The sequence below is a fragment of the Cynara cardunculus genome (assembly GCF_001531365.2).
Source record: "Cynara cardunculus var. scolymus isolate 2C chromosome LG 11, CcrdV1, whole genome shotgun sequence".
NCBI classification, from domain to species: Eukaryota; Viridiplantae; Streptophyta; class Magnoliopsida; order Asterales; family Asteraceae; genus Cynara; species Cynara cardunculus.
In genome coordinates, this window is record NC_037538.1 from 4,122,886 (window position 1) to 4,148,130 (window position 25,245).

Below are 25,245 nucleotides of genomic sequence, written 5' to 3' on the forward strand. Positions count from 1 at the left end.
GGGAAAAAGAGGATTTTTACCTTCACAAATTCCCCAACGGGGATCGGGGAAACCGCGGGACCCGATAAGATCCCCGACGGGGATCAGGGCGGTCATGGGGACGGTTTTAGTTATCGGTTTCTGGGACGGGGATACCAATAACCGGCCCGAACCTGGCCCGTTGTCATTCTTAGTTTTTAAACGAGATCGAGCAAAAGAGATCGACCATAGCATAACAGAGCAAATCGATATACAACGTCGATGAATGGATGAGGGCTAAGGAATTTGTCGGATTGGATTTGAAAACCATGGTATATGCAGTGGAATTGTAAAATCAATTAATTAAGGAATTGGATGGAATTGATTGGAATTGAAATGATTCATTCACATCTATTATGTGAACCAAACATGGGATTTGGAATTTGATCAAAGATTTGGACATTTCAATTCTTTCCAATTCCTTCCAATTCCATCAAATTCCATGAACCAAACACCCCCTTATATTTCTTTATATTCCGCAAATTGATGAATGAATTGTTCATTAGCATAACACTCCCCACTCACTACCCTTGTTATGACTGACTAATGCTATTATTGTTATTGACATGCCCTCAACCCCTACCACCGTTTTGTTGTCGTCACAACCACCGCCCCCTTGTTGTTGCCCTACACCCACCACTATTTTGTCGTCGTCACAACCCCACCCCCATCAATCGCCTGTTGTCATCATAGAAAAATCAATAAGTTATTTATTCTTTTGATAAAGGGTTTTTAATTCATTATGTTATTTATTAAAGCTTAAATGATCAGTTTTAACGTTCTAATTATAAATAATCTGTAAAAAAATATTATTAAATTGACATAAAATACACAATCATGTTTTAACTTTCAATATATAAGAATTTTCTTCTATTATAATTTATTCGATATTTAAAAAATAAAAAGTAAATTACATGTTTGGTTCACATGATTTATCTGTTATAACATCTTGAATCCTTTTTTAAATAACTACGGATCCTTTGTGGTACATCTTTGTGATGTTTTTAGTTTCTTTTTCTTAATTTCGTAAAATAAACTATTTCGGTTATTTGAATCATTTTACTTTTTTTATATTTTCTATTAAAAGATTGAAGTATATTATACTAAATATTATTGGGCATATATATTATTAGACTTGAGATCACGTGAAACCAACATGTTTTTGTGAGACCCGTGAAACTTTACAGCAAAACGCTATGAAGGTAACTTTCATAGTGTTTTTGCTGTAAATGTTTGACTTTTTTTTTTTACATTCATAACGTTTGCTGTGAAGTTTCAAGTGTAAGAAAATGGACTTGCGGGTCTCACAAAAACATAATGGTCTTACACCCAACCCTATATTACAAGCATACAATTTGAAAGTGTCCAGACTCATCGGTACAGATGTAGGATACTTATCCAAAAGTTTTTGCAACTCAATCGGGGGACCGAGTTGAAAGTAAGGCCTTAAGCGCCGGCACCCGGGAAGACTAATTAGAGACTTGCTAAGCGAACGAGCATTAGGCGCTCGCTTCCTTCCACTAGTCAATCAGACTTTACTTATTTCAGTAGGCCTCGCTTTTCGGAGCTGCTCCCAGCCATAGAGGAAGGCAAACCGGCCTATTAAGCGCAACTAAGCTAATATGCGCCGGTTAAATATTCCGCCTTCCTTCAAGTATACGCGCTTTCTCACCTGAGTCTCATCAATCTCAATGTCTATGGGTCCACAGCCCGATTGAAAAAAGTTTAACATCCTGAACTAATTTCACTCAACTTCATTTTTAAATCTCCTATTTTTTAATTGGAAAAAAGATGAAATATAATCTAAATTTAAACAAAAGATATTACACTAAAACGATCATTTTATTATTTTTAATTTGACATTTAAGGGCTTGTTTGTTTTTTGGAAAAAAACTCTTAATACCTCTTAAGTCTGAATCAGTTAGATGTTTTTATTTTCAGATCGTTTGATTTTTTTTTTAAATAAGATCTGAAAAGCTCTTATAATCATCTAAATTTTTAAGTGGTAGTCTAAACCCTTAATGGGCTCTTATTCACACATGAGGATGAGGACATCATATGGATCTCTCCCTCTCTTGTTTGATCTCCAGCTACCAAATCATACCTATCTATCCACATCATACGATTTGGACACCATATTGTTCTCTCGCTCGGTCTTGAGCTATCGATCTATTCAAATCAATCTTTGCAAAACGATCTCTGCAAATCGATCTCTCCTATATATGAGTTATTTTATGAGTATAATCAAACCAACGAGAAAGGGAATGATGGCGACACAATTAATGCAAAATGAATATTGGTTCTAGTCGTTATGAGACTTTGTTCGTGTTTATATTGATTCAAATTTCAAACTTCAGATGTAAAAACAAACAGTCTGACTGATTCAGATTTCAGACTTCAACACCACCTCTTATAAATTATAAGTGAAATAAGACTTCGGACTTCAACACATCTTAAAAAACAAACACCACATAATATTATTATGTATTTTCATTTGTTATTTCATGGGTTTTTAGTTTTTCCTTTTTTTAATGTATGAATATATTATGTGTAATCAAACTTCTTTTTTGGTTGTTTCAGCTTTCTATTTTTACGTCAACAAAACGAAAATTCAAACAGACAAAAACAAATTATATTTTCATCTTATATCAATAAAATGTATGATAAAACTATATTAAATTTCATTCAATATTTCTTATATTACAAGTCTTTTAATAAAATCGTTAGATATATTTTTTTATGAACCAAATGGCACGTAAGTATCTGACTTAGGCATATCACAACAAGGTGGTTTCTCATATTGGGTTCCTTCGTAGATTGGCTTGGCTTTCGATATTCAACTTAATTTCTACCAATGATCATTTAATCGTGCAAAACGTTTTATATTTATTGGGTGGATTGATGTTGAGTCCAAACAATGACGGAGCCACGTTAGCACCAGAAGGTGCACATGCCCCCCATAGTGATTAACTTTTATTTGTCAGTATTTCTTATCCATCTGCATTTATTCTCCCCTCTCACAAAATACTCTTGGTCTTCTTGTTGTATTACCCATTTGCATTTCAAATTTGCATCACCAACCACAAGTGTGATGCCTGATTGGTTTGAACTTGGCTCCAAAGGTCAAAAGCACAAGGACGTCCCAGGTTCAAATCCAAAGAGAAATAAAGAACCCCTTGTGGTCACAGAAGTTCAAATGCGGTGACTCCGGGCTATCTGCAAAGCAGGTTGTCTCACTGGGATTAGTCGGCTCGCATTGCAGGTTGGATATCCAGGTTAATAAAAAAAATGCATCACCTATTAAGGTCCACATAGGATTTAAGAATACGATGTAGTTGTTCATGACTTACTAAATTGTAGCTCCAAATACAAAATGTTTGATGTTCTCCTTAAAACTATAGGTGTTGTTGCTTTAACACTTTTAGAAACCATCTAACAATCGTTAATTGGGTAGTTGCTTACCAGTTAGTAGTTACTATACTCACTTACCTTATTTGGTAAGATTACCGGCTATCACTATGACATATTAAGGTTGTTGGTAACATCTTTTACTCTTTAAACACTAACCGATAACTGCGTAGATGTCACCATCTTCACTTATCGAGTAAGATTCTTGGTCATATATGGCAAGATTCTCATTCCTTGTAAGACTTACCCGGTAAAGTAAGTGACTCGGTAAACGTTGGCCCAGTTATTTGGTAAACGGCTCCTTAGTGAGGTTGAAACCATATGATGGCAAAAAAAATGTTAAAGACGCTCTTAGGGTTAGGTTAAAAACATTAGGAAACGGTGAAGAACTTATGTTCCCCCCCCCCCTCCCCCTCATTTATCGGACATCCCTTGTTGGTTGGCTTTGTTGTTTGTTTCGAAACACCATTGTGGGTTACCAATACATGTGGTTGCTAAACCCTAGTAACTTGTATAAAGCTTCTACAACTTTTATCATGAACTTATACCACTGTTGATGGATTTTATGTCATTTGGTGAACCTGATCCTCAATCCTGGCTCCGCCCCTGAATCTAGGTGGTTAACCTTTGTCTTGTTCAACACATTTTTTTTGCCTCCGTTACGGTATTTTTCGTCGTCTTTTATTTTATGGTTTTCACCATTTTTGGATCTAGTATTTTCATTTGCTTTTTTTTTCTCCTTACATAAAAGTTGGTTGAGTGGATTGGTGTTTTGTATCTCTTTGTCAGTTTTTTTGTTATTACTAAATTTACGCCTTTTTAAGAAAAAGTGTTCAATTTCAAAATTTAAGACCTAATCAGAGTTTTTAAGCTCTTAACTGAAAGAAAAAAAACAAACACTCTAAATACCCAAAGGTCTGACCGATTCAGATTTTAAAGGGTATTAAAAGTTGTTTTCTTAAAAACATACGGGTCCTTACTAACATAATATAAGAGTTGTTTGTTTACCTCTTAATGGGTTCATTAAAAAGCAACATCTGAATCTGTTAAGAGGTGAATCTTGTTTGACAAAAACAAAGTATGCCTTCTCGGCATCCTACCTTTAAAGCATGTTCCACTTGATATGGTTCTAAAACCCTCTAAGAGCCTCCCTTAACCGTTAAATGCTCTAATTTTATTATAAACAATTAACAAATAATTATATTTTATTTTGCATTATATACGAGAGTTTTTTAATTATACTAATCACTTAATCGTTATCGACAAAATCATCAGCAACCGCCAAAAAGTCTGTACAATTTTTTGTCTTTTTCTGAAAATTGTACGGAACCACGGATCACTTGGGCCGAAAGCCCAATTGGATGAATTTTGTGAGGATCGGTATTCTCTTTCCTGATTGAATTTGGGGAGTCGGAGACTACGACACGCTTTTCCTGCTCCAAATTCCCAGCCGACCAATTTTAAACCCAAAACCTCGATCTATCTCTGGTAAGTATCGTCTCTGTTATGATCTTATTTTTTCACGGTTATCCTGCAAATCTAGATACTCGATGCAGATTCATTGTGTAGATTAACAATTTAGTTCGATGATACTCAGTTTCTTCTACATTTTAATTTCTACAGTCTGATTACAAATCATAAGCTTGCTTTGTTAAAAATGATCTCCGATGGACTTACCAAATATGTGTTCATGTTTGATGCACATACACACACGTGTGTGCCTCAAAAACTGTGAGGAAGGGTAGGGCAAATTTACTCAGTTACTCAGTGCAAAAGTAAAATACATACGAGGGAATCGGCTCCACCACATTCTCGATGTGTGTGTGAATAGTTATTGCATTTGCAGCTACATGGTGATTAGGAGGATTGGTAGTCGAATATTTTCTTTGTCAAGATTGGAACTCATTTCAAAATTGATTTTGCTCGAATGCTGATTATAAGTCAATGGCATTTTTGTCTGAAGACAGTGAATGTATTGATGAGTTGCACTTGTCCACTTAGGAAACACATAAACATGATTTATTGCGAATGAGGCAAAATCGCATATAGGGTTTATTAGTGCTTCCTCCTGGTTCACACAAACTCATACTCATGTAGGATAAACGAACGGTAGTGGGAAATGGAAATTTGGTTAAGTTTTAATTCATGGTGTGACCATTTGTGGACAGTTATCTCCTTGACATGCAATTGTTCTATGTTATTTAGCAAAGTTTCACTTAGGCATAGCCGGCATAAATTGGAATTACTTTCACACAAGTTTATGACCATGTGGGGTGAAGTGTAATATAATCCTTAGTAAAAAACTTCCCGAGTCTGTTTTTGCATTGCTTGGAAGTTTTTCATACATAATTGAGGCATGCATCAAGAATTGTTGAAATAAGCATATCATTACTGAATTAACTAGCTGCTATTTCAAATCAATATTGTTTGAGAAAAGATTTATCATTCAAACTTATGGTGGATTATGCTTTTTATTTCTTATTTTTGAAGTGATAGCGGTTGAAGACACCTTACCATGGCAACAAGACAGGTGTTTAGATATGTATCTCGCAGGTTCTCAACTGGTGGCAAAGTACTTGGTGAGGAGGAGAAGGCTGCAGAGAATGTCTACATCAAGGTGACTCTTTATTTATTGCGACTGGTGCAAGCTCTGAGTAACTTACAGATGATCATACTGTGAACTTGCTTTGGCTGTTCCATGCTCAACACACATGACATGGACTTTTTGTTACGAAAATCTGTATATGATACTCGTCATTCTTCCACCTAATAATTTCATTTCCTTCTGATATATCCTTAACATGAGATTACATGATTTCAAAGTTTCTGCTTATCTTTTCTTTGTGCTGTAGCTCATTTCAGGTGTTTGCAAGCTTGCATTGATTACTTGATGTTTCTAGTTGCTTTTGGAATTGTTTTCACAAACTTACTTGGTTGGCTTATTAGTTTAGGTGCTTATATGAAGGATATTAGGGGCCCTCACATGCTATTCTTAGTCATTGGGATGAGAATCACTTTATCACTAGTGACACATATCTACGCACAGATTCTCCTTGAACTCTCTCCTAATCAATCAATTAAACTAGGTAGCTACATGTATACAAACTTGTAATTGCTTGAAGTGTGTATATATATGTAAGGAAATTTTCGAAGGAATTTGTTGTTCTCTGAAGCGTTTATTATAGGACTTTGTTATTTTTTTGTCTCAACGAATTGTCTCTTTCTGAAGCAGTTAGTTCTTGCATTATTTCCGACCATTTTAATGACATTGCATTAAAAATGGTAGTGTGAAACAATTTCAGAACATTTGCAGAGCACAGTCTACTGTTAAAAAGTTAAACTTAGAAACTAAAGATATACTTTGAAAACTTTGAAGGAACAATAAGAAAAGCTACGTAGTTGGACATCATCTTTCCTTTTGTCTCTAAGGAGCAAAAACATTGTCATGATTATATATGGTTTTCAGTATAATGGTTTAAAATTGGTTTAGTTGGTTGCAGAAACAGTGGATGAAATGACAACCCCCACAAATGATCACAAACTGTATAGTTTTTAATTCTTCTTGTTCTTTTTGTTTAGCCTTGAGCTTCGAATGCAAGTGCATTATGTGTGTTTCCAATCAAACACAAGGGGCAGGGTCATGCTGATAGTAGGCGAGCCTCAAGTCCGAGGCTTATTTCTTTTTATCTAGGCCTCAACTTTTTGTAAGATGGAGATGGACAGCCTAATGTATGAAAGATGACAAATTGTTCATAGTTCTTACCTGGATAATTGATGTGGAGAGGTTGAATAAGTTCAAGTAGGTTTCCAAGTAACGTGCCTAGGTCACTACAATTTATGAGTTGATGAGTTTTGATTTAGTTGTATGTTTCAGCTGTGTTATGCTACAATGCACATGCTATACATATCCTTGGGAAGGTATGTGCTAACCGTTGCGAAAGTTTAGTTTGATCCTAGATGTCAGAATCGTATGGGTTCTGGTTCTTATGGTCGCTTTTGATGTGTATGTATATAGCAAAGGGTAGCTCATGTGATCAATAGCTGAGTGCATGTATCTTTACATATCATGTGGCTAGGATATCTATGCGACAACCAAGTAATGAAGTCTCTTAAAAGGATATTGATAAATGACCCTTTGCAAAAAAATCAGTTTGATCCAAGAAGTCATGTTCTTATGGAATTGAGCAAGAGAAACCTCCCTTGTGAGAGAAATAGTTCACTTTCATCTACCTTTTGCACTTCAACCCTTTCTTAAATATAAGTTTGGTGTGGGTCCAAGGCTCATAATGTTGATTTTCTGGTTCTTATCGTCTTTTTGGTTGCATATGTATGTTGCAAAGAGTAGTTCCCTTTCTTGTTGGAGAGGATACAAAACCTAACCTATGACGACCTAATCAATAACAATGTTACAGAAAAAGAGAGGGCAGTCTGAATACATATTTGAAGTGTATGGGTGCTATTATATGGCATGTTACCAAATTGCTCCGTGGCTATGCTACTCAAATAACAGTAGAGTCCCCAATGTAACAAAATGTTTCTCTCATCTCCATGTTGCTTGCATTCATGGCCATATTGGATCAAATGTTTGTTATCTTTCCATCTTAGATCACCTTTTATTACACCCCTTGATATGTCTTTGAGGTATATAAAGGTTCCTAGTTGCCAAAGTTCACATTTTGGAACTCCCGAGTTAACATGTTGACCAGCCACTGTAACACAAATACTTGAATATTGAGGTTATAGTCATCTGTGAGCAAAATCCCTGTATCTTTTTAAACTTTTTATCATTACCAGCCACAATAATGCCTTGATCCCTTTTCCATGTGCCTATTCCCTTACTCAACCGACATTTTGTTTATTATATGTCTGTCATGTGTGGCTTAATTTATTTGATTAATTTACAAAACCCGCCTCTGGACGAATGCTTTCTGCAGGTCTAGTCACTTGAATTTTGATTTTTTTTATTCTATATAGTCATAAGGCCAGATTATGATTCTTATGATATCTGTTTGTATGCCTTTAACACTCGGATAATCAGATTATATTCTTTTTGTCCTTATCTAAGTTTCTCTATTGCTCCTGCAGAAAACTGAGCGAGAGAAATTGGAGAAGCTTGCACAAAAGGTCTCTCTCTCTCTCTCTCTCACTCTCCGTCTCGATACTCTCCATTTCATGAAAAATTGCAGCATTTCATATTTATGGGCAACTTTAAAACTGAAAATCTCCAATGTTACATTACAAAAAATCAGTTATGTTGATCTGAGTCTACAAGATTCTCCTATTTGTAAATATCAAAGGGTATTTTAGACATATGGTTGATAGTCAAACACTTCACTCAAACTCGGTGTTGACTCAAATGTTACAATTTTCATGCAATCTACATGCCGTCTACACTTGGCATAATACTAAGTTGATGCAGTGAAGTTACAGAACTGGCTACGCATGTATCGATCTTTGACATTTGTGCTTGGTGATTCAGGGCCCTAAACCTGAAGAGACACCCGCAGCAAATGCAGGTGGTTCAGGTACTGGAGCTGAAGCAAAAGCAAGCGAGTCCACTTCCGCAAAAACTGGAGTATCAACAGACGATCACAGGAACTATGCAGTTGTAGCTGGCGTTGTAACTGGCCTTAGTGCTCTTGGATGGTATCTTTTGTCCAAGGACAAAAAGACCGAAGAGCTTCATGATTAAAGACCCACAGACATATAGGTACTTGCTTCGAAGTCCCTCTCAACCGTCTCTCTTAATTCAAGACTAATAAACGAATAAGAATTACATGATCGTATGAGCAATATTGGTGCTGTTTTCTGTAATCTAAAATGCCTGGATATATACAATTGGTGGGATTAAGAGCTAATTCAACATACTATTAAGACCCAAATACATGATTTGTGTTTTGTAGTTATGTATTTGTTTATTTTACGATTCAGACATCATGTTTTATTTCATTGCATATTTACATTGCAAGAAAACTTCGTATCATACACATCTCTTAGAACAAATCATGCCCCAGCATCAAGAATCTGCCTCATGACTACTGTAATTGACCTGTCTGCAAATTGCCTTGTTCAGTTAAATGTTACTATGAAGTAGTACTTTGTAAGACCTTAGTTTTCTTTAAAATTGTTCCACATTCGTAAATGAATAAATAGTTTTGTTATTTTGATTTCTTTACTTGTTACTAGGGTTATAATGGGATGGGTTTTAGAAGTGTGCTGCCTCATTGTGCTGTGGGTTGCGTTGGAGACGTGATAGTACAAAAACCTGTTGTCCCATGTATGGCGCGACATTAAACTTGGGTGGGACACATGCACTTTTTCTGGAACAAAATTTAGGAAGATAAAACAAGATTGGTTGATTACTAAACTATCCATGATAAATTAAAACTTTAGGGTGCTTTTGGTACACTGGTTGATAGTACATAACAGAACAAGGATCATTATTCCACGTTTGACAGGACTTTCATGTGGAACAAACATGTTTCACTCCCACCCTATAGAACAAGGTGGAACATACCTATACTTTACAAACATAACCTCAAAACTAAAACCTATTTCTCCTCTAAAACATCAAATACATCTCCCTCTTTACATTTTGTTCATTATTTAAATTTTATTTATTGTATTTTATGTTTTGTAAACTTTCATTTTACCATTCTCAAAATCTTATTTTTATACGGTTTCTATATTTTGGTTATTTTATGTAATTTATTAAATAATAATATAGAAAATATTAGAAAATACATAAGCCTTTTATTTTGTAGTCATTTTAATCATCTTGACGAAAAGTTTCTAATGATATATTTTGTTATAAAATATTTATTTTATTATAATTTAATGAATTACATAAGTTAATTAAAATAAAAAATATAAACAACTAATTGGGGGTAAATTGGTTATCTTATTTGTTCTGTGTTGCCTAGTTAGGTTCTACCAAACGTTGAATAGTATTTATGTTGTCCGGACACCAAACACACCCTTAAAGCCTTTTGACAATTCTTTTATCCGTCTATCTTTCACACATTTGTCTAGTCCAGTTCTGTCTACGTACCGAACACATCCTTAACGGCCACATAAACGGAGTAAGTACATTGGTCCAAGGATGGCTTAATGGGGCCAGTTTGTTGTTATATGACTATTGAAAGGCTGAAAACTGTCTGTATGGCCTAGAAGAAGACATACGATATGAGTTGTTTGGAGTTATATGGGAAGTGGTATGATTTGGGGCCACAATGATTCGTGTCTGAATAGGAGGATATGCATGTGGGTAATAAATCTTGTTAGGTTATAAGTTCACATGTGATGGGCCATTGTTGTTCACGGATCAAACCTAATTGGCTATTCCTTGATCGTACTTTGTGCCCTTCACTTGTACCATTTTCTTTTTTCATTCAAAACCGATGTGTTCAAATCACGTGTTTTTGGATCTACCTGTAAATCTTTGGACCTCTTTGCAAATCTTCTAATTTTGTGGGGGTCAAGATATAAGTTTTGAAACCATGTCTATTTTTGTCTCTTCAAAACTTTACATAGATATTCTATGGCGTTTACTTAAAGTGAAAAAAAATATATTTATTTAAATATAGTTGTTGAAGATATTTTTAGGTGGTGTTTGTTTTTTTAAGAGGTGTTAAAGTCTGAAGTCTTATTTCACTTTTGATTAATAAAAGGTGATGCTGAAATCTGAATCAATAAGATTTTTTTTTGTAAACGGATAAATGTCTGAATTTGTTTAAATTGTCTATATTTCCTATTAGAAAAATTATAGTGTTGAATTTATAGATAAATTTATATATTTTCACATATTTATTCATTATCATTACGAAATTTTCATCTAAATTATATAATTAGCATTCATTCATCATCATTACGAAATTTTATCTCATGGTAATTATTTTGAGGATTTCTCCAAATTTGGATATTTTTGCACCATCTCTCTTATTTTCTCCATCATGAATTTTTTTTAGAGGATCTATTGGAGCAAAAAATTATTTAAATCCCGATGGTTTTGGTTTTTTCAAGCACAGGTCCATGATCCTCCAATTATATACCGTTGTGGATGCTCTTATAAATACCTTCTTGTAAATAATTTTTTGGTTACATCGTCATCAACTCAACAAATTATAAACACCGTAAAACTCTACAATAGTAATTATTAATAAGTACCTTGTTTTACTAGTCCCATGTATTATTTCAACACCTATAATATGAATAAATAATACACCTATAATATGAATATTAAAGTAAAAATATATATGAAAAACTAATAAAATACCATTTCACAAAATATTCAAGATAAGAACTCCTAAAATGTGGGCCAATTATATGAAGTACCTACTCATAGAGTAGGGTGCACCCGCTCGATCGTCCCGTCGTAATGAATTTTTTCATATGTCGTAACTATATAGCCGCTTAATTTTGAAGTGTTTTCTTATATGTTTTTAGAACATTATTTGAAACGGGGGAGTGGGATTGCTGGAATGGTTGGGGTACTACTTGCTTTCTTTAAAGTCGTGGGTTCAAATCTTTAACTATAAAATAACAAAGTCTTGCTAATTAGGAATGGTGATTTGCCCCGACCTGGTGGGGGAACCTGGTTCACCGGACCCGAACGAGGACGGGGATTCCCCGCTAAAACGGATCCCGGGGTCGGGGATGCCCGATAGAATGAAATTAAAAAAATATTATTTATGGGGTTTGACCGAAGATTGACATATGTTTGACTGGGGACAAGATGTTAATCCCCGTACCCGCCGGAGACCGGGGATTACAAAACCACCCCATCGTTGCCATGCCTATTACCAATCAACTACTACTATTTTTTTCATTTACAATTGTCTCAATCTTAATTTTATTTTGTCAGTATTTTTCTTCCTATTTACCAATTAATTTTGAATTTGTTTTTTTTGTCTCGTTCTAATGACAATACATGTTTATCCAAAATAACTTGAAAATGAAAATAAAATTAGTTACATTTAACAATTTATACCTTGTATGAGTTTTTATTTTTAATTTTTTTTATAATACTTAACAATGGGTTATTCCTCTATCCATGATGTCATCAAACATATTTATGTAAGAAATTTATAAAATCATATTTTGTTGTTGCATTTGTTGGCCGTTACGAAATCAACCAAAAAAATCCTCCATAGAGGTGGAATTCAGCCATGAATGCGCCAAGTATAAGACATAGTGTTGCGTCTTGCTCAAAAAGTCAAGGTCGGTTTTATTTGTAAAAATGTATTATATCAAATTGATACAATTGAACTATTCTCAAGTCAAACCATGTTGACTATTCCCTAGGTTAAACCACGACTTTGTTGGCTTTTTATTGACCTTAAAAATGCACCCGTTCAAAAAAAAATCTAAATCCGTCATTGTATATAAAAAGTAACCTTATGAATATATAAATAGTTCATTTAAATGGTAAATTTTTTACAATTCGAAACAATTATCGAACAACCATAAACTTTGGATTTTTATTCATTTTGAACATTTTTTTATATCAAATGGCCCATAAATATTTTGTTACGACACAAACAAGTTGAAAATTGTTGTTTTTATAATCATGCATGCTACATAATTAATTTTAAGATTATTAAAAACAGTTGGGGAAATCCTAAATAATTTTACATGATTTGAACTGTCGACCTTTGTATAAAAACGCATTGTGAAACAAGTATATGTTAATGGATATTCTAAATTTTAGTATTCAGTGAAAAAAAACATATGAAATAACACATAATGCATTATTGGTAACCTTTCATAAAAATTAATCATATAATTAGATGGAAATAATCAAAGTTATTAGTATTAATTAATTAATTAATGTGAGGCGATGACATCGTCGTCGTCATCATCATCGAATTGAATAAACTTGAGCTTCAATCGTCCATCTTCTCGAGACGCATGTAAGGATTCATGGGTTCGGATCCGGACCTCCTTCAGAATAAACCTTCCATTTTCTCGATACGATTTCAAGCACACCCATGGCTTCCCACTCCTTCCTAACGAAGAAATCGGTGGCGGCAATTCAGATCCGGTGATCCTCGACCTCTTCCCGCCATCGCCTAACATCGATATCGCCGCCGCACGCTTTGTTGTTGTTGTTGTTGTTGTTGTTGTTGTTGTTCCAAGCTTCACTTCATGGCTATCGGTTTCCAATTGATCTTCCACATCGTCAAAGCTCTCAAACCCTAGACCTTCGGTACAGATCGATAAACTCTCCAAACTCATGGTGTAATGTTGATGATTGAAATCTGGTTTATGGTTGATTAGGGAGGCGGAGGGTGAAAGCATTTGATTTGAGAATTAAGGAACGGATTTGGAATAATGGAAAACGTTGGAGATGCAGCTGCCATTATTGTTCTGTTCTCTGTATTATGGTTGTTGTTGCAGTTGCAGGTGCAGGGTTGAAGCCAATTTTTGTGGTTGGGTTGATGAAGTCAAGTGGTGCGATTAAATAGGAGATGATGGGTGGATATCGACTTTTCTCTCTCTCTTTCTTATGTGGTCATATATTCATCTAAAAAAACACACATCTCATAAAAATCCTTTCGTGATCATAGAGGTTCAAATGCTATGATTAATTGACTTGTATAACGGGTTGAATATCTATGTAATTGTTTGTCTTCAACTGATATGAAATCTTACATGTACGCCCGTCATAATAAGTGCGTAAGAACGTTTCAGCCTAACAGAAGAATAAAAAAAATACGAATCATTTACACACATTGAATCTCCAGTCGAAAACACGATAAATTTACCAGAATCGTCTTGAATGACAAGCGAATTCACAGAGATTAATACCGAACAGAAAAATGGTTATTACTTGGTTATTTCGTAAATTCACAAAAGAAATCTATGCAGCAGAAACACAGAACAAATCACAAGAATTCAACCCATCCTTCAATCAACGCCATGCTTCGATCCTCTCCGTTTGCGAGTTTATACAGCTCAGATTGCTCATCCCCTGCACTAAAGCTTGAACTTTATCTGGGTTACTCGATTGAGCCGGTTTCGGTTCATGGATATGATCAACCTGGCTCTTTGGCTCGACGGGAGGAGACTGAACCGGCGATTTATAGAACCCGGGTCCATCAGATTCTTCGGTGGGGGTTAAGTACCCAAGATGATCATCTTCAGCGACGAATTGATGTTCTTTCTCTTCAACTTCATCATTCTTTTGTTGCAGATGTGGGTTCAACGGCGGGCCTTGGCGGCCGTTTTCGTCTGACGGTTCTTGTGGAGGAGCTGGAGACGGTTCTATAACGGGATCCTCTCTTTCGCGAAGGGTTTTCGTGATGAGTGTTTTCAGAAAGTTCATTACTTGAACGGCATACATCAATGCCGTCAATGGATCCGCCATCTGCACAGTAATTCAACCAATTCATACAAAAAAGAATCATATTCATATGCAAAAACGAAAATAAGCAGACGAACCTGTGTCATATTTGGAGCGAAAACCATTGCGATATTGTGTGAATTCATCTTGTTGAGATGTTCATGTTGGACAACATCAGCCATCAGGTTGATGGCCCAATCGAGCAGGGCGGTTTCCGTGGGTGGCAGCAGGCGGACAAGGGTGGAGCAGTCTTCCTCCGATTGACACTGCATTACCTCCTCAGGTGAAAGAGGATCCAAGACCCCAGTAGGCAATTCCCTGAACCAAGCCTGTAATATTTTTCATGGATTCATTTCTATAAATATCATTTGGATCCTAAGCAATAACTGATCCTAGAAAACGTTAACTGCCATATTATAAATATATATAGGAAAGTTCCGTTAGGAACCTGGGAACCGCCCACAGCATGTGTCCCTCTTGAGGATGAATATTCATCATGAATTATACATTCATGATGAATATTAATGTGCTATTCATAATGAATCACACATTCATGATAAATATATTACCACATTCATAATGAATAACACGTCCATACTCCTGATAATATGCCATGTGTCAGCATTGTGGGTTCCTAATCAAGTTCACTTGCAAAACTAAGTACCGTTGTGAACCGGGGTACAAACGAGAGCGAACCACGTGTCCCTTACATTCATAGGATATTCATCATGAACAGTGTAGTAAAAAATTCACTTTCATTATTCATGATAAAATAAGGACACGTGTTGAGCTCTCGTTTGTCCCTTAGTTCACTACGAAAATCAGGCTTGCAACTGAACTTTCCTCTCTCTATATTTATATGAAATCGTACCTTAATAAGGCCAGCCAAGCAGTGTACATCGATACCCTCCGGTACGATTCCACTATTTAACTGATTCCTCAGATGCTCTTCTTGGCCGTTTTCTGCGTTGATTCGGAAAATACCTTCAGCCTGCATATGATACTTTAGCTTTTGGACCAAAATGTGCTCTACAATGTGAAAATCGAGTCCAATTTCTGTACGCTACGACCGTGTTTTAAGGAATCAGGACTAGTTGTCTGTATAGTGTTCGGTAAGATTAATACAGACCGGGCCAAAGTGTCAAATGGACCAGATTGTCCCTAAAAGTGTTATTTAGGCATTAACCTTTCCTCAATCATTCAGTTCTGCAAACTATCGTGTTTCTTTCACCATGAATAGCGAAAAAGTGGATCACCAATTCGTTGATTGCTGTGAAAAAGAAGGCGGAGAACGAACCTGCAAGCCGCCTTGAGTATACAACCGTTGCTGCATAAGTATGAGTATCGTGGGGATACTGTTTCCTCTCGTATCGTATGATAATTGCATTGATGCTGTCGAAACACCAAACACAGTAGCACTACAAATCCAAACAAACCAACTTTAAAACAAGATCAAGATTCCAAAAAAAGCACCAAAATTTCATGAACTCCACGGATCTTTATAAATGGAAAGATTGCAAATCTTGATGATCATCTCTTTTTACAGTTTTATAGATTTACAGATTGAACACATTCACAAAGATGATCCAAAACTTCAATCAAGATTCTTAGTTATCTCTTTGATCAAACAAGATTGCAAGAACCCCAGTTCCACATTATCCAAAAAGTGTAAAATTTAGCAGCATTTGATATGGAAATCCAAAGAATCACATTCAATTGCCAAAAACCCATGAAGAAAAAAGGCATAAATTTCAGTAAATATTGATCAAGAATGAAATGCACCTTGCACTAGGGGCTCTTCTGGGGACTTCAGGTTCAAATTCAACAGGCAGACCCAGGAAGCCATTAAACCTGTCAAAAGTAACATGTGCGACGTGGCGGACATCTGTTGGCCACCCAATCTCCATACCAGGAAGATCCAGCCTTTCTTCTGCCACTGTGTTCTTGGTAGAAGAAGAAGAGACCCAGAAAGATTTCCTGAAAAGAGTCAACAAGAGTGCTAACAAAGACAACTGTTGATTATCCCTATCTCTCCTATCCTTCACATCATCATCATCATCATCATCATCATCATCTTCTTCTTCTTCTTCTTCCTCACAACCTGTAACCCTAGAAACCCCTTCTCCCGACTCTTCTGGTTCTTGATTTACAGAACGGAACAATGTGGCGTCGTGGGCTTGTAAAGAGGAGGAGGAAGAGGAAGAGGGCGAGTGGAGAACCTCTGTCATGGCTGCAAGAAACAAGAAATGGGGTTTTGTATGTTTGGATTTGCAGAGATTCTTTAGTAAAATAATACGGTTTCGAGATTCGAGTGTTGGGGGTAAAAGAGATGGAAATGATATAATAATGGGGTGTCGCAGTGTGGAGGGCAGGTTTTGAGGAGGGTTGAAGATGAAAATTAGAGAGGGAAGAAGGAAGGAGGACGTGAGTGTCATGAACTTGGATTCATTGTTTAATTGGGTCTTTAATTGATGACGAAAACTGTGGTTGATTTATGTGTGTAATGCGTATGTGTGTGTGTGTGTGAGAGAGAGATAGAGACCCTGGGGGGGTTGGGTGAGTGGGTGGGTCTTGTTTATTATATTTCTGATATATTTTTAATTTTTTTTTCTCATTTGAAACTGTAAACTGTAATCAAATGATTGAATTGGTTTGAATATAATAATATATATATCAATCAGATTTAAATCATATATAAAGAACATAAAAAGTTAGTGTCAATTATATTATATATGTGTCAACAAAATTAATACATAGTTATTGGATCAGATATTGTTTAAATACTTGGATTCATGATTTTAAAACACGTCTTATATAGAAGGTGTTTTATTTTTTATGGGTTCGTCTGGTATGTAAGACATAACAGAATAGAACATGAATTTATGTTCTACGTTTGACAAGATTTTTATACGAAAGAGAGTGGATGAAGCCTATCCCACCTTACCCCATGGAATATGGTGGAACAATGTGCAACAGCTTCTATTTTATCAATATAATTTCAAAGCAAAACTTAATTATTTTCTAAAATACCAAATAGGCTTCATTTTTACATTTTATTTATTTTTTAAATTTTATTTACTATACTGAAGATATTATTTTTATACGGTTTTTATATTTTATTAATTTATGATATATTAGTAATAGAAAATAATGTAAAAATGGGATAAAATAAAAATTGGAAACTACATAGACTGTTTATTTTGGTGTCATTTTAATTGTTTTAACAAAAACTTTCTAGTGGTTTTTTTAAAAATAATTATTTTATTATAAATTACATAAATTAATCAAAATATATGAACAACTCAATCGGGGTAAATTGGTCACTTTACTCGTTCTGTTTTATCCACTTCAGTCTTACCACACGTTGAACAACTGTTCTATCATGCTATGTTTTATCCTATCTCCACACCAATCGTATCCTATAAGGCAACCTCTGTTCTCTTTTCCAACCGTTGTGAGATCTTACAATTTGTACCATCAAGATGGGGTGGGCCAAACCTAATCAGGTACGATGAGTCCCCGGTTGCAACATCTTAGATGGATCTCACATCGACTATTACAAAGAGGAAGATTTTGTGCAAGCCTAACGAGAACGTCAAAAATTTAAGTGCGGAAGTTTGTAACAACTCGTTCCACATGAATAGAAAATGAGATTTGTAATATCCTCATAAACATCAAATTGTAGGTTTCCAATAACTTTCACCATGTCTTTAAGTTGAATTCGAAGTTATTGAGTCAATACGATATATATTGTTAAATGTGCCATTACCAATAAATTTATTTCTCACATATATTAATGTTACTGACATAAAAATAATAATATAAATAACGTTATCCAAAAAACATTGGTTAAGATATAAAATTTTATTGTAAATCAGTACAACTTTTTATTAATATAGAAATATATAGTTTATGTTTGAGTAATGCAAAAATTATAAATTATGATTAAATATGATTTGTTGATTTTAAGATCCGATTAAAAAAATTCCAAAAACATATATATAAATATGAATGTAAAATTAAAGATTATTAAATTTTGTTTTATTTAAAAATTATTATAAGAAAAGTAATTTAAATTAAATGATGAATATGTAAAAAAAATTGATGGTTTAAATAATTATATATTCTTCAATTTTTAAAAGATATACATTAATACTTATTGAATATTTTAAAATTTTAAATAAAATATTATATGATGTATTGTGGTAAGATGGTCCAAAGACTCTGGAAATAACAGTGAGAACTGAGAATGAGTTGCAACACCAGTTAGTCTCCTGTCTATGGATGTCTCAGAGTGTGGTCATTTACGACATTCCACCCTATGGTTTTATTAAATGTAATACCGATGCGACAATCGTCTTGAACATTGTGAATGCCGGATTTGAGTGGTGTTTCATGATGCCCAAGGAGAGCTTGTAGGTGCTATATTTGGACCGGTGTTTCGATGAGTGAAATTCTCTAGTGTCCTCTTATGCAATGTCATGGTTGATTGATTTGAGATTCACTCGGGTTATATTTGAGACAGATGCAAAAGTTGTTGCGGATGTGGCCAATTCCTCGAGAGAGGACGTTTTGGAGTTTGGCGAAATCATATCTCGTATTCGATCTATTTTATAATAATAATAATAATAATAATAATATAAATACGATTGTTTCTCCGGTTGGTACTTGGTTTTGGTAGGCCAGTTGGCCCATATGAAAAACTGGATATATTGGGCCTAAACTCTCTGGGCTTTATGATCTTTCTAAGAGTTAGGCGGAAACTACATGTATTATATTATTTTTTGGACAAAATGCATAAAATAACAATTTACTTTCATAATTTTTTTATTATAGCATTGTACTTCAAGTTTTTCTTAATACAGCAAGGTACTTTCAAACTATTTTTTATTAGAACATTGTACTTTAAAAAATTTATCCATTATAGCATGGGTAACCTTTTGATTTAAATTTATCCATTATACCAGGTTTTCATGCCACCCCATTGTATATTGACTTTGAAAGTACATTGCTATTTCATGCATTTAACCCTTATATTTTTTGGATAAGTCTCGCATCACGAGTTTAATGCTTTATTATTAAAGGGTTATCCAATCACTACAACTAGAGATAGCCAAATGGACCCGATGCAGAACGGGGCTGATTTACGACCGTCAGTTAAGGGCCGGTTATGGTTTTAGTAAAAAAAATAAGGATCGGATTGGGATCGGCCAGATTTTTTAAAACATAGTCGTTCAGTTGTCCTCCAATGTTCATATGACCGTTTTTTTTCCATTTTGACATTTTTTTGTCTAATTTAGCTTTTATACACTATATATAAGTTATATGGTGTGTGGAGGGAGATACCAACCCACAAACGAAAAAAAACATTCACAATTTCTAGCTATAGTTCGTGATTTCGGTTCGTATTCTATTTCGGTTTTTAACAAATCCTACTTCTCCTCTCTCTCTCTCTCTCTCTCTCTCTCTAAATGTATTTGATTGACCAAATTATATATTTTTAAGTATATTAGAATAACAATTTTGTATTCTTTAAAAAAATTAAAAAATATATATATGTGAAAAATCGAATTAAAAAAAAAAACCTTAGGACCGGTTTGGGCCCTCCCCAGGACTGGGACCGGGACCGGGACCGGTTCTCATAACCAGCTACGACTTACGAGGAAACTTAATCGGGCCTTTGGTTTTGGTTGGGACCGGGACCGGTTACAGGAATAGTATTTGGGACCGAGACCTATTTGGGCCCGATCAAGTCTGCCCCGGGACCGAATTTTGGCCATCTATAACCGCCACCACCAACTCCACCACTTCAACCATTTTGGTCATCACCGCCCACTGCCGCCACAACCACCATCGTTGCCGCCTCCACCACCACCACAACGTCGCTACCATCAATCAATATTATCGTTATTTGTATCATTATATAATATTTCTAATTTAAAAAAAAGTATAAAAACATTTTAATCATTTATTATTATTTCAAACATATACCAAAACTATATTTATACCTACGAAAAATGATATAAATAAATGATAAATTTGTATAAACAAATAAATATAAGCTCAAGATTTAATAGAAAAATCGTCACCAACATGTTGCTTAAAAACATAGTAAAAGGACGAAAGCCAGTATAGTACAAGCCAACTGGGGGAGAGCGGCGGTGTTACGGCGGCCGCCATCATTCCGACCATGCCTATTTCGATTCTGTCGGTGGGCACCAGCGCCTGCATATACAGGGATCACAACAACTCCTGGATCTCTACCGCCTCCGCGGGAACCACCACCATGAGCACCAACACCACCATGACCACCACCTCCACCACCATGACCACCACCTCCACCGCGTCTATCAACGGAAATCATTGTAGTTTGGTGCACCATAAGCTGTTCCTTGGTAGCAGCAGCGTGAAGGTGAAGACATACAAAAAACAACATTAATACAGATGTAATCATCCTTAATCCCATAACTTTCTTCATATTCATATATGAATACATGTTCCGTTCTTTTTGTTTCAGAATATATGGTTTTCGAATATCGACCACCTTTAGTTTCTTAAAGCTTTGATTGGTACGTGTATTATCGCTTGGCATATAAGCAAAGAATTATTCGTTATTTCTTCTCGGTTTTCATGCATTTGAATCGAATAAGAATCTTTTCAGTTAAAAATCAACACGATCCATTAAAAAAGCCACCTAGTAGAGTTGCACAAATCCGGTTTCGTCTCCGTTTGCACAACAATTCCAATCTTGCCAAACTTCCGTTATTAATTTTAAAAAAAAAAAAAAAAAAAAAACCTGAGGTCCTTATCTCGGAAGGTAAAAATTAAACTTGTCGTCAGAGAGGTTTAATAGCTACGACATGTCGTCGTTATAGTTTATGTCTAAAAACATGTCGTTGCTAAAACTGTGTTGCCAAAGCTTGTTTCTTGTTGGTCCCCAATTAACGAAGAGATCTTGCCACATATGAAATCGAACACAATTTTGCAAAGAAATAGCCCACTTGTTTATGGAGAAGAGATGGGAAGCATGCTCAATATCATTTGATTGAATAGTTGACCCAACCCTTGTTGTTTGAAAAAACCCTCCACTTCAATTGGTATTTTTTTCACGAAAAGCCGACATGAGATAACAAATCCAGTGTTTCACTAAGATTTCGAATAGTGGTCCCGAATTCAAATTGATTTTATTTTGTCTCTTCTTCAGAGAAAGACGATCAAACAATTCCCAGTGATGGTCCTTGAGGACTCGATCATCCCTATAATATAAAAAGAAAAACTCCAGATATTTGAGATATTTCTCTTTGAATAATATCTCAATTCTAGCGACGGTTTTATTTGATATCTTACAACTAGAATCCATGTCTGATTGGGGGTATACCCGATTTGGAAATTAACGTATTTTCGAAAAAAGCTAGTAAAAAAAGTTTCGAGAACACAACGTTAATGTAATATTATTTCACTCTTATAAACATTTAATTTAAAAATTCTCGTTGGCAGGAAAAATAATAATAAAAATTATTTTTCCTAAACAATCATTTTTGAAGATTCTCGTAATCTCTTCTCATTTCTTCATATTTTAAGAAGGTTTTAAAGAATCAGTTAAAACAAAAGGATCTATTGAGATGTTATAATAAAGTAATTTCTTAATATTAATGATGAACTCGATTTTTTTTTTTGATTAACCTGGATATCCCACCCGCTATGCGAGCCGACTAATCTCAGGGCAACCACCTGCTTTGCAGATAGCCCGGAGTCACCGCATTTGAACCTCCGTGGCCACAATGCGATTTTTATTTCTTCTTGGATTTGAACCTGGTACCTCCTAATACTTTTGACCTTTGGAGTCAAGCTTAAACCAATCAAACACCACTCTTATGGTGAACGAAATCGATCTTTAATTTCCACAATTTTGAAATTACAAAAAAAATAAGACCTATTCAGAAATTTAATTAAGTGATAATATCCACATGAATGCACGTCTCCAAAAACACAAGCACAACGTGCAACCCATTTTCAATTAGTAGTAATTGGTGATTTCTTTCTTGTTACTTAATTATAAATACCAATCAGTCGTTTCTTTGTTTCTCAACTCAATCAATTCAATTCAATTAGCTTATTCATTAAGACATTTATAACATGAGTGGTAGGTCATTTGCAGTTGGGTTCATGATCATGTTCTTGTTCATGAACCTAACTGGCTACTGTTATGGAGGTCTTCAGTTCGGGTTCTATAACGGTAAATGCGGAGCTTCAGATGTTGAGGATATTGTACGAAAAGTAGTCATCTCCAAGTTCTTTAACGATAGAACAATCACCCCGGCTCTCCTTCGCTTGCAGTTCCATGATTGCTTTGTTAATGTAAGTTCGTACATTTGTTTTTCAAATTATGTAGTCTAAATGTCTTAATAAACTGCTAATATTTTTAAGAAGTGTAATGTAGAACGCTTTATTTTGAAAGTGCTGTTAAAATCTTGTTATGACACTGTGACGCAACACCTTTACATATGATATACATGTAAACTTAGGGGTGTGATGGCTCGATTCTACTAGACGGAACCAACAGTGAGAAGACCGCATCGCCAAATTTAAGTGTTAGAGGGTACGATGTCATCGATGCGGCTAAAACTGCGGTGGAAAGGGCGTGCCCTGGAGTCGTTTCTTGTGCTGATATAATTGTTATAGCTACAAGAGATGTTGTTTCCTTGGTGAGTATTTATACCTTAATTATTCGCGTTTAATTAATTAGAATTCCATATAATTAAATTAACTATAATTATGTTAATAAATAGTTTACATGTTTTAAAATTAAGAAAATTAATAAAAATAGCTATTTTCAGGGATCAAATTCATCTTTTAGTCAATTTTCACAAGAATTTTGAAAAATATCATTATCTCAGCAAATGACACCTCCATGACTTGTGGAGTAGATAAAAGACAAAAAAATATTCACTTTTCACCCACTTCCGGAGGTGCCATTTACCGACGTGGGTGAAAATTGGATTTTTTTTTTCAATTTTCACCACTTGCGGATTTGGGTGAAAACTGAATTTTTTGTCTTTTAGCTTTTTCGCAAGTCATAGAGGTGTCACTTGTGTAGGTAGTGATATTTTAAAAACCTCCGCTAGAAAATGACCAAGAGATGAATTTGTTCCCTGAAAATGACTTATTTTCTTCGATTTCCATGAAAATTAATTATAACTAATAAATTAATGCAGAGTGGAGGAGGCAAATACAATGTGCAAACAGGAAGAAGAGATGGAGTTGTATCTGTTGCACAAAATGCATTAAGTCTCCCATCTCCTTCTATATCAGTATCAAGAGCCATTCAAGCTTTTGCTAGCAAAGGCCTCACTGCTACTGACATGATCTATCTTCTTGGTAATTCTTCTCATTAGTTTATAAGACGTTAAAAATGTCTAAATATCATAAATAGACTGCTTTATAAGACTTAAATTTATTATACATAAGAAAAAATTTATTAATACGTCCAAAAATATCTTATAAACTTATTGTAACAAATGATATAAACTGAAATCCTATAAAACAGTCTATTACGTACTAGAAACTTGATTTTATTATACATTCATAGTAAGCACCAGATCAGATTTGGTTGATATTTATTGTATAAGATTTATATTCAATGTGTGTGTGTGTTGTGCATAGGTGGTCATACTATTGGAATTGCTCATTGTTCATTATTTAGTGATCGTCTTTACAATTTCAATAACACCGGAAAACCTGACCAGACAATGGATTTGTCCCTGTTAACATCGTTGAGGCGTACATGCCCTCAGGGTGCAACCGTTGATCGCACTGCAAATCTTGATCAAAACCTTTTTAGCTCTCAAGTTGTTGACAAATCTTTCTATAGTCAAATTATAAAGGGTAGGGGAGTCCTTCAATTCGATCAACAATTGGCATTGGATAATTTGAGTAAGTCGACGGTTGCAGCCATTGCCGGTTCGTCTGATTTCACCACCAAGTTTGGTCAAGCCATGGTTAAGTTGGGTGCCCTCAAAGTTCTTACAGACACACAAGGGGAGATCAGGAGATCCTGCCGATCAGTCAACTCGCAGACTTTGAGTTCTTTGTTGATTAATTGATGAAAATAAATTTAATTTCATGGGTTTAATTTATTACACATATGTGTGTGTGCGTGTGTCATTTTATTTGATGAGTTGCACCTCGATCGACACCTTGAATACTCGGGTTTCTATTGTATTTGTTTATTCTATGACTGATTGATGTACGTTGTTATAAACTTTATGTCAAACAATATCATTCATATTTTTACTTTGGATTTTTGAAATGAAATACATTTAAGACACGTTTGGTTTAACGGAATATTTTTGATGGATTTAAATTTTGTGGAATGATATGAAACTGGGAGGGTTTTAGAATTGGATGGATTTGGAATGTTTAATGTGTTTGATTTACGGGGTTTAATATGAAATTGAATACCAGTCTTCTATAAA

General features: G+C 34.9%; 5 protein-coding genes across 5 annotated transcripts; 2 read left to right on the plus strand and 3 right to left on the minus strand.

Moving 5' to 3' along the window:
* The first annotated feature begins 4,820 nt into the window (after positions 1 to 4,820).
* On the plus strand, positions 4,821 to 9,374 carry LOC112521235 (uncharacterized protein At2g27730, mitochondrial-like). The gene is made up of 4 exons (XM_025129973.1): positions 4,821 to 4,914; positions 5,917 to 6,043; positions 8,512 to 8,550; positions 8,906 to 9,374. Exons 2-4 carry the CDS (start codon positions 5,942 to 5,944, stop codon positions 9,116 to 9,118), a joined length of 354 nt encoding a protein of 117 aa, XP_024985741.1. The 5' UTR covers positions 4,821 to 4,914; positions 5,917 to 5,941; the 3' UTR covers positions 9,119 to 9,374.
* A 3,813-nt stretch (positions 9,375 to 13,187) lies between these two features.
* Positions 13,188 to 14,023, minus strand: LOC112522061 (protein FAF-like, chloroplastic). Its single transcript, XM_025131131.1, has one exon. The coding sequence runs from the start codon at positions 13,723 to 13,725 to the stop codon at positions 13,252 to 13,254; it is 474 nt and encodes a 157-aa protein (XP_024986899.1). The 5' UTR covers positions 13,726 to 14,023; the 3' UTR covers positions 13,188 to 13,251.
* A 145-nt stretch (positions 14,024 to 14,168) lies between these two features.
* On the minus strand, positions 14,169 to 16,998 carry LOC112521860 (rho GTPase-activating protein 5-like). Its single transcript, XM_025130854.1, has 5 exons — positions 16,553 to 16,998; positions 16,068 to 16,188; positions 15,642 to 15,761; positions 14,869 to 15,099; positions 14,169 to 14,794 (listed from the first exon to the last, which is right to left on the minus strand). Exons 1-5 carry the CDS (start codon positions 16,996 to 16,998, stop codon positions 14,339 to 14,341), a joined length of 1,374 nt encoding a protein of 457 aa, XP_024986622.1. The 3' UTR covers positions 14,169 to 14,338.
* Positions 16,999 to 20,595: 3,597 nt separating this feature from the next.
* LOC112520975 (glycine-rich cell wall structural protein 1.0-like) lies at positions 20,596 to 21,134 on the minus strand. The gene is made up of 3 exons (XM_025129596.1): positions 20,909 to 21,134; positions 20,762 to 20,778; positions 20,596 to 20,655 (listed from the first exon to the last, which is right to left on the minus strand). Exons 1-3 carry the CDS (start codon positions 21,132 to 21,134, stop codon positions 20,596 to 20,598), a joined length of 303 nt encoding a protein of 100 aa, XP_024985364.1.
* Positions 21,135 to 22,906: 1,772 nt separating this feature from the next.
* LOC112520976 (peroxidase 60) lies at positions 22,907 to 25,092 on the plus strand. Its single transcript, XM_025129597.1, has 4 exons — positions 22,907 to 23,128; positions 23,296 to 23,475; positions 23,986 to 24,148; positions 24,434 to 25,092. The coding sequence occupies exons 1-4, from the start codon at positions 22,907 to 22,909 to the stop codon at positions 24,871 to 24,873; spliced, it is 1,005 nt and encodes a 334-aa protein (XP_024985365.1). The 3' UTR covers positions 24,874 to 25,092.
* Positions 25,093 to 25,245: the final 153 nt, after the last annotated feature.

Excerpts from the sequence above, each read along its gene's own strand:
- LOC112520975 (XM_025129596.1), bottom strand. The coding sequence starts at position 21,134 with ATGATTTCCGTTGATAGACGCGGTGGAGGTGGTGGTCATGGTGGTGGA.
- LOC112521860 (XM_025130854.1), bottom strand. The coding sequence starts at position 16,998 with ATGACAGAGGTTCTCCACTCGCCCTCTTCCTCTTCCTCCTCCTCTTTA. Across the intron at positions 16,189-16,552 it reads AGAAGAGCCCCTAGTGCAAG|TGCTACTGTGTTTGGTGTTT; the intron begins GTGCATTTCATT and ends TTGGATTTGTAG. Across the intron at positions 14,795-14,868 it reads TCGCTCCAAATATGACACAG|ATGGCGGATCCATTGACGGC; the intron begins GTTCGTCTGCTT and ends ATTACTGTGCAG.
- LOC112520976 (XM_025129597.1), top strand. The coding sequence starts at position 22,907 with ATGAGTGGTAGGTCATTTGCAGTTGGGTTCATGATCATGTTCTTGTTC. Across the intron at positions 23,129-23,295 it reads TCCATGATTGCTTTGTTAAT|GGGTGTGATGGCTCGATTCT; the intron begins GTAAGTTCGTAC and ends ATGTAAACTTAG. Across the intron at positions 23,476-23,985 it reads CAAGAGATGTTGTTTCCTTG|AGTGGAGGAGGCAAATACAA; the intron begins GTGAGTATTTAT and ends AAATTAATGCAG.
- LOC112522061 (XM_025131131.1), bottom strand. The coding sequence starts at position 13,725 with ATGCTTTCACCCTCCGCCTCCCTAATCAACCATAAACCAGATTTCAAT.
- LOC112521235 (XM_025129973.1), top strand. The coding sequence starts at position 5,942 with ATGGCAACAAGACAGGTGTTTAGATATGTATCTCGCAGGTTCTCAACT. Across the intron at positions 6,044-8,511 it reads CAGAGAATGTCTACATCAAG|AAAACTGAGCGAGAGAAATT; the intron begins GTGACTCTTTAT and ends TTGCTCCTGCAG. Across the intron at positions 8,551-8,905 it reads TGGAGAAGCTTGCACAAAAG|GGCCCTAAACCTGAAGAGAC; the intron begins GTCTCTCTCTCT and ends TTGGTGATTCAG.